At 42.5% G+C, this 7,702-nt stretch overlaps 1 protein-coding gene across 1 annotated transcript; it reads left to right on the top strand.

Moving 5' to 3' along the window:
* The first annotated feature begins 834 nt into the window (after positions 1–834).
* Positions 835–5,696, top strand: LOC5515811 (neural Wiskott-Aldrich syndrome protein). Its single transcript, XM_001635878.2, has 11 exons — positions 835–993; positions 1,175–1,315; positions 1,664–1,750; positions 1,950–2,049; positions 2,408–2,494; positions 2,771–2,930; positions 3,057–3,099; positions 3,332–3,521; positions 3,965–4,485; positions 4,655–4,766; positions 4,907–5,696. Exons 1-11 carry the CDS (start codon positions 889–891, stop codon positions 4,963–4,965), a joined length of 1,605 nt encoding a protein of 534 aa, XP_001635928.1. The 5' UTR covers positions 835–888; the 3' UTR covers positions 4,966–5,696.
* The last annotated feature ends 2,006 nt before the right edge of the window (positions 5,697–7,702 follow it).

The raw sequence follows: 7,702 nt of genomic DNA, 5'->3' as shown, positions 1-7,702 counted from the left end.
ACAATTTTCCCGTGGTCTTATTTTCCGACCGTCTTGGTCGGAATTTTCTTATCTAGGGGAAATAATAATAAACCGCATCTTCAACATATCTCAACATACAGACGCACTTTTGGTGTTTTCGCTAACCTCTTCGCGTATATACAGTAGCTCGTATAAGCTCGCTGGATTGGGCCTAGAGCAGACGTAAAGCACCCCGTGCAGGAGCTCGCATGAAATCGCTGACTGGGGCTTATGGGGGAATTAACAAGTCCCCGAGCTAGGCATAGGTCGTATAAGAGCGACGAACCCCGCGGTAATGCCTTATAGGATGGGGCTACGGGCAGGCATCACGAACGCCACGGTAACCTGGTAACGCGCCATAGGAAAGGACTCAGGGCGGACCTCGCGAAAACCACGCGTAACACCTTATGGGGCTTAGGCAAGGGCGGTAGGAACAAAGTTTGTTAGGGTAAATTCCGATAATTAACCACGAAACGCCCTCTAATTTGGCCGAAATGTGCCTTGTTTGTGACGCGGGGTCCATGTCGAATTTAGTGGTTTATTATCAGAATTGAGCCTAAAACTCTGTTTCTACAATCCTTTGCTTAGTGCGGACACAAAGAACCTCTGGCGGCAGCTCGGGGGCTACAGTAATAAAATTTGGCCTTCCCACTGCACAATGGAAGCATAACATACAGTCAGGTTATCCTGCGTAGCTGCGCACAAGGTCTGTGAAAGATCTCATAAAGACAACAATCATTGTTCAATTTTTAAACTGAAGATAAAGAAATGTAGTCAGAAGATTCTCACACACTTTATGCAAATCACAAGACATGTGACGTCATCGCAGGATGTAGCGTGGTCACCCAGCATTTCCTGCAGGAAATCGATTCGAGAACGACTTCAAAAATGTCGACAACGCGACAGAAGCCTAAACCAGTCAATATACCGTCAGCTCTCCTCTCCAACGAGGAGAATGATAGTGTTTTTAACATGCTCGGACGTGGATGTACGGTAAGTCAATTAATATCTTTGGATTCATAGCAATCCCCCATAACTTGAAGTGTGAAAGCTTTTCTCTAAAATACTTCGATTGTCAATAAGCATGTAGCTGTCCTGAAATCTTTGATTTGATGCCCATGCATTCTCTTTAGTTGTCTATTTTATCAAATAACTCTTCTTGCTTGTACCATAGACCCTTGCTACAGCAGTCGCTCAACTACTGATCGCTCTTCCCGAATCGAGAACGAAGTGGACGAAGAAAGCCACGGGAGCTGTTTGTTTTGTAAAAGACTGCTCCAAAAAATCGTACTTTATTCGCGTTTACGATATCATAGTAAGTATCAGTATCAATAAGTGAAGTCCAACGCCTTCAAACATGCCACTCTTTTGACTAAGTAATAGACTTTGATCAGTCACTTCTGCTATTGAACCTGTGTCTGTCACATTGTTAGCCCCAAGGGGGATAAGGAAAAGGGGTGGAGGTTTTCCTATCCGGTATGTGATTATTGTTGCAATTTTAGCCCTCTTTCCAAAACCCTTAAGTAAATTTTTATAAAATAAATTAAGTGATCTTTATGTGCCAGACTGACATCTTAACATCACACCACCCTTCCCTTGTTTATTGAGAGTAGACAGGTATAGGAAATGTTGACTCATTATTTGTTAAATTATTCTCTCTTAGCAAAAGTGTATGGTATGGGAACAAGAACTCTACAATCAGTTTAAATACTTTACTAGTTTGCCGTTCTTCCACACATTTGCCGCTGATGTGAGTATCCTTAAAGTGATTATTTTTAGTACACTTTTTGGTGTATTGTGGATAACTAAAAAAATACTGTACTTTATAATCCTTTTTTTATATTCTTGTATCCACATCCTGATATACAGATAAGAGATTGATAGGAACATGGTATTTATAACATGATATTTGTGCCTTAGAATCACATAGTTGCTCTTTCTCCTTCTAGAACTGCAATGCTGCACTTAATTTTTCAAGCAACAGTGAAGCTGATGCATTTAAAACCCAGATTGAAATTAAACTCCAAGAGAAACAAAAGAGAAGACAAGGTATATTCTCTAAGACATGAATAGAGCTAAATACACCACACCACAGTGCACATTTTCGTCTCATTCTTCTAATACATATTGTTTTAATGCATTAGTCCTATGCTTGTTTGCAAGCATTTACCTTTTATAGCTCATTATGTTGGTATATATTAGGTCAGGGTTGTAGCGGGCATCAAATTACTGGGGGGGGTATGATACAGAGACATTAAGAAAACAGGGGGGGCATGGCCATGTCCCTTCTGGTCATTTCCTAATATTTTCAGAAAAAAAATCTAGATGTGCACGCCTCTGGACCCCCATGGTTGCTACGGCACTACATTATGAATGGATAATGAATTGATCCTTCTCTGATTTTCAGATAGAAGAAACCAGCACAAGAACAGAGAACCAGCACCACCTCCTGCTCTCGGTGGAAATGTTGAGTTGTCAGGACGCCCAGCTTCTGGTAAATGCAGATACTGTAGCCATCTTTTGATAGCCACTCAAATTTTATGTATTTCTTATTTGATGTATTCAATATAATATATACCTACATCAGTAATACTTTAGAATTTTACAGTGATCAAGTGGATATTTCATTTGATTATAGGGTTTCATAGCCCTCAAGAAGAATTTGAAAGGTGGTTACTAGGCCTAGGCTTGCTTTTTTGTACAGCAAAAGAAAATGTATTTGACACTCTCTAAAATGTGTAGTTATATTTCTCTGTTTATCCTATTCCAGGTACAATGACACACTCACCATCCCAAACTAGCCTGACATCTATAGACAGTTTATCAAGCAAGAAGAAGAGTACATCAGGAAATAACAAAAAGGATAAGAAGGACAAAAAGGGCAAGAAGAAATTCTCCAAAGATGACATTGGCAATCCTGAAAATTTTCAGTAAGTACAACTGAAGTAAATGAAAAAAAGACTCTATTATTTCCCAACCACTGAACCATACCACTGTCTGTTATATATATTTTAAATCTGACTGGTGTATTTATTTTTAACTTTTTCATTTAATAGACATGTTGGACACATGGGCTGGGACCCTCAGAAGGGTTTTGATGTAAGTGCTTATTGTTTTTCAACTTTGATTGGGGGGGAATACAGAAACATTAAGAAAACAATGGGGGGCACAGCCATGCCCCCACTGGTCTTTTACTTATAGTTTTTGGAAATATTGGGGGGGGGTGGCACATGCCCCCAGTGTCCCACCCCCTGCTGTGGCCCTGACTATTTTTTGTTGATTTTTTTTTCAAGAAAGAATATGTTGCTTAAATAATCTGATCTGACTTAAGGTGAAAAACGTGGATCTGTCCAAGCATGGAGACGAATGGGTCAAACTGTTTAAACTGTTTGGGGTGTCTGAAAATCAAATGGATGACAGCACAAAAGCATTTGTGGTTAACTTTGTCAATGAAAGAGGAGGCATAGAAGCAGTTACAAAGGAAATAGAGAAGGAGTATGACACCACCGCAAGTTTGGGAAGTAAGTATTAAAGCTATGACCAAGATTTTTCATTCTATGACTAAAATGTTAATCTTGTGTGTTTTTTTATTAAGATTTTTTATTCTATGATTAAAAATGTTAACCTTGTGGTATTTTTTTTAATGATATTGCACCAAAACCCAAAACCCTTTCTCTTTTTCAAACCTAGAGATTTTGAGAAATAAAAAAGAAAAGCCGAAAAAGTGAAACTAGTAAATTTACATACCTTTTTATTAGTATTGTTCATGTCCATCATTGTCCATTGATTACCCTCTCCTGTAGCAGCCAAAATAGGTGTTGATAAGGTAAAAAAAAGGTCCTAATGGAAAAAAACTAAAGTTCTAGACACTCAAATGCACCCAAATGCAAAAAGGCAATTAAAGAATTGTTTTTTTTTATTGTACAAAAAAGCCTATACTGGAATATTAACCCTTAAATTGTAGTCCAACCACCACCCCCACCATCTCGTGGAGCTGCGCCGCCCCCTCCATCAAGAGGTGCACCCCCTCCCCCTCCATCAAGAGGCTCTGCACCCCCACCACCCCCTGCAAGAATGGGAACAGCACCACCGCCGCCGCCGCCATCACGATCAAGCCAGCGACCACCACCTCCATCTAGAGGTGCTCCTCCACCCCCTTCCATGGGAATGGCTCCTCCCCCAGTGGGCGGGGCTGCACCTCCTCCACCTCCACCCCCACCTGTTGGAGGGCCGCCACCCCCTCCCCCACCAATTGAAGGACGGCCACCTTCAAGCCTTGGGAATCCTCCACCGCCACCTCCGCCTGGGCGTGGTGCCCCTCCTCCTGGCCCAATGATTCCTGGTAGGGCTGGTCTTCTATCCCAAATCCAGATGGGCACTCAACTTAAGCGGGTTGGTGATGATGAGAAGAGGAAGTCGATGTCTGGGGGAGACGCCAGGGATGACCTTCTCAGTGCAATCAGAAGTGGAACAAATCTTAAACCGGTATGTCTTGATCTTAGCTTTGGAATACTACCTTTATACCATAAATTCTTCTAATACTTTTAATAAATCATGCTCCTAGAGTGTATTTCAATATAATACTGATGTAATAAGTTACTAGTCATGTTAATAAAATCACTTTTTATATATATAATTTCGGCATATTATGCAGGTATCCCAAGAGGATGGCCAAGCAAAGCCCAGAGTAGATGCTGCTCCAGGAGGAATCTTAGGAGCACTGCAAATGGCTCTAACCCAGAGAGAGAAAGCTATCCACTCTTCAGGTATCTTATCTTTTATTATATTTGGAAATTCCAGGAGAACTGCATTTAGCCTTAACCTAGCAAATAACTGCATCCTGGGGCCAGACATTGTGTCTTCTAATTATATTACCTAATTAGTTATTGTTTTTGTTTCTCTTCAGATGATGACTCTGACTCTGCTTCAGAGTTTGAGAGCGATGATGATGAATGGATTGATTAGTGGAGAAAATAAAAATTTTGTAAAATTCAGGAATGGGCTGTGCTAGGTAAAAGAATTTATGGGTAATCAAGGTTCATCCAGTTTGACATAGTATTTATATTCTTTGTATGTTGTTCCCAAAGACAATGATTCTTATAATTATTTAATGATTTTTATAATGTTAAAACATCTTTTTCTTGCCGCTACTCAAACTTGACTAACCTGAATACACAATATTTTATGAATTAGAAAATATAAATGATGCATGTGTGACCGTAAGAAATTTCGAAATCACCTCATACCAGTAGCCTGTACTTGCAAACATTGCGGTAGCCATCTATGTACTTTTCAACAAATCGGCTCAGATCAAACTGAAAAAAGGCCAACTTTATAAATGTCTTTCTAAATATATTATAAATGTCTTGCACTGTAGCTTTGGAAGGGAAAAATAGAAATGTTTAGGCATTTATGCTTATGGGATATGTGAACTGATATCCCCGAGAGCACCAAGAGACTCTAGACAAGACCTGCAGAATAAAGTTCTCAGGATCAGTTTCACTGGATCCAATTTGTATCAGTCGAGAGCTGCCGAAGCCGTTCTTTTCAGTGCGAACCGAAACAACATAAAATGAAAATGTCCACCATTGTGTTTTGTAATTGTTCCCTTGTCCTTTGTTTCTTCACGCCACATGGTGTAACAAAATTATGTGATTTAAAATTAGGGTATATAATAAAAACGAGATTTATGAGAATTTCTCACACGTCCTTGTTCACACAGTATTCAACACTTCTTTAAATTCTCATTGTGTTTTTTAATCTTCTTCCACAAAGAGATAAAGTCTGAACTTTGAAATAAGGGCCCGCTTAGAATTAGCACCCCTTGCAGTTCTTAAAATATTTCAAGCCGAGATATGAAAAAAATGGCTGTGGTTGCTTTTGCCATAGTGTTTACAGGGTAGGGTGTCGCACACCCAAAGTGTGAACCGGCCCTTAAGGGTAGGGTGTTGTACACCCATAGTGTGAACTGGCCCTTAAGGGTAGGGTGTTGTACACCCATAGTGTGAACCGGTCCTTAAGGGTAGGGTGTTGTACACCCATAGTGTGAACCGGTCCTTAAGGGTAGGGTGTTGTACACCCATAGTGTGAACTGGTGCTTAAGGGTAGGGTGTTGTACACCCATAGTGTGAACCGGTCCTTATGGGTAGGATGTCGCACACCCATAGTGTGAACAGGTGCTGAAGGGTAGGATGTTGCACATCCAAAGTGTGAACCGGCCCTTAAGGGAAGGGTGTTGTACACCCATAGTGTGAACCGGTCCTTAAGGGTAGGGTGTTGTACACCCATAGTGTGAACCGGTCCTTAAGGGTAGGGTGTTGTACACCCATAGTGTGAACCGGTCCTTAAGGGTAGGGTGTTGTACACCCATAGTGTGAACCGGCCCTTATGGGTAGGATGTCGCACACCCATAGTGTGAACAGGTGCTGAAGGGTAGGATGTTGCACATCCAAAGTGTGAACCAGTCCTTAAGGGAAGGGTGTTGTACACCCATAGTGTGAACCGGCCCTTAAGGGTAGGGTGTTGTACACCCATAGTGTGAACCGGTCCTTAAGGGTAGGGTGTTGTACACCCATAGTGTGAACTGGTCCTTAAGGGTAGGGTGTTGTACACCCATAGTGTGAACCGGTCCTTATGGGTAGGATGTCGCACACCCATAGTGTGAACAGGTGCTGAAGGGTAGGGTGTTGTACACCCATAGTGTGAACTGATCCTTAAGGGTAGGGTGTTGTACACCCATAGTGTGAACCGGCCCTTAAGGGTAGGGTGTTGTACACCCATAGTGTGAACTGGTGCTGAAGGGTAGGATGTTGCACATCCAAAGTGTGAACCAGTCCTTAAGGGAAGGGTGTTGTACACCCATAGTGTGAACCGGCCCTTAAGGGTAGGGTGTTGTACACCCATAGTGTGAACCGGTCCTTAAGGGTAGGGTGTTGTACACCCATAGTGTGAACTGGTCCTTAAGGGTAGGGTGTTGTACACCCATAGTGTGAACCGGTCCTTATGGGTAGGATGTCGCACACCCATAGTGTGAACAGGTGCTGAAGGGTAGGGTGTTGTACACCCATAGTGTGAACTGATCCTTAAGGGTAGGGTGTTGTACACCCATAGTGTGAACCGGCCCTTAAGGGTAGGGTGTTGTACACCCATAGTGTGAACTGGTGCTTAAGGGTAGGGTGTTGTACACCTATAGTGTGAACTGGTCCTTAAGGGTAGGGTGTTGTACACCCATAGTGTGAACCGGTCCTTATGGGTAGGATGTCGCACACCCATAGTGTGAACAGGTGCTGAAGGGTAGGATGTTGCACATCCAAAGTGTGAACCGGCCCTTAAGGGAAGGGTGTTGTACACCCATAGTGTGAACCGGTCCTTAAGGGTAGGGTGTTGTACACCCATAGTGTGAACCGGTCCTTAAGGGTAGGGTGTTGTACACCCATAGTGTGAACCGGCCCTTAAGGGTAGGGTGTTGTACACCCATAGTGTGAACTGGTCCTTAAGGGTAGGGTCTTGTACACCCATAGTGTGAACTGGTGCTTAAGGGTAGGGTGTTGTACACCCGTAGTGTGAACCGGCCCTTAAGGGTAGGGTGTTGTACACCCATAGTGTGAACCGGTCCTTAAGGGTAGGGTGTTGTACACCCATAGTGTGAACTGGCCCTTAAGGGTAGGGTGTTGTACACCCATAGTGTGAACCGGTCCTTATG

This window comes from Nematostella vectensis, chromosome 2, assembly GCF_932526225.1.
Source record: "Nematostella vectensis chromosome 2, jaNemVect1.1, whole genome shotgun sequence".
In the NCBI taxonomy this organism is placed as follows: Eukaryota; Metazoa; Cnidaria; class Anthozoa; order Actiniaria; family Edwardsiidae; genus Nematostella; species Nematostella vectensis.
This window is presented reverse-complemented; position numbering and strand designations above follow the sequence as displayed.

Excerpts from the sequence above, each read along its gene's own strand:
- LOC5515811 (XM_001635878.2), top strand. The coding sequence starts at position 889 with ATGTCGACAACGCGACAGAAGCCTAAACCAGTCAATATACCGTCAGCT. Across the intron at positions 1,316-1,663 it reads TTCGCGTTTACGATATCATA|CAAAAGTGTATGGTATGGGA; the intron begins GTAAGTATCAGT and ends ATTCTCTCTTAG. Across the intron at positions 3,522-3,964 it reads CACCACCGCAAGTTTGGGAA|TCCAACCACCACCCCCACCA; the intron begins GTAAGTATTAAA and ends CTTAAATTGTAG.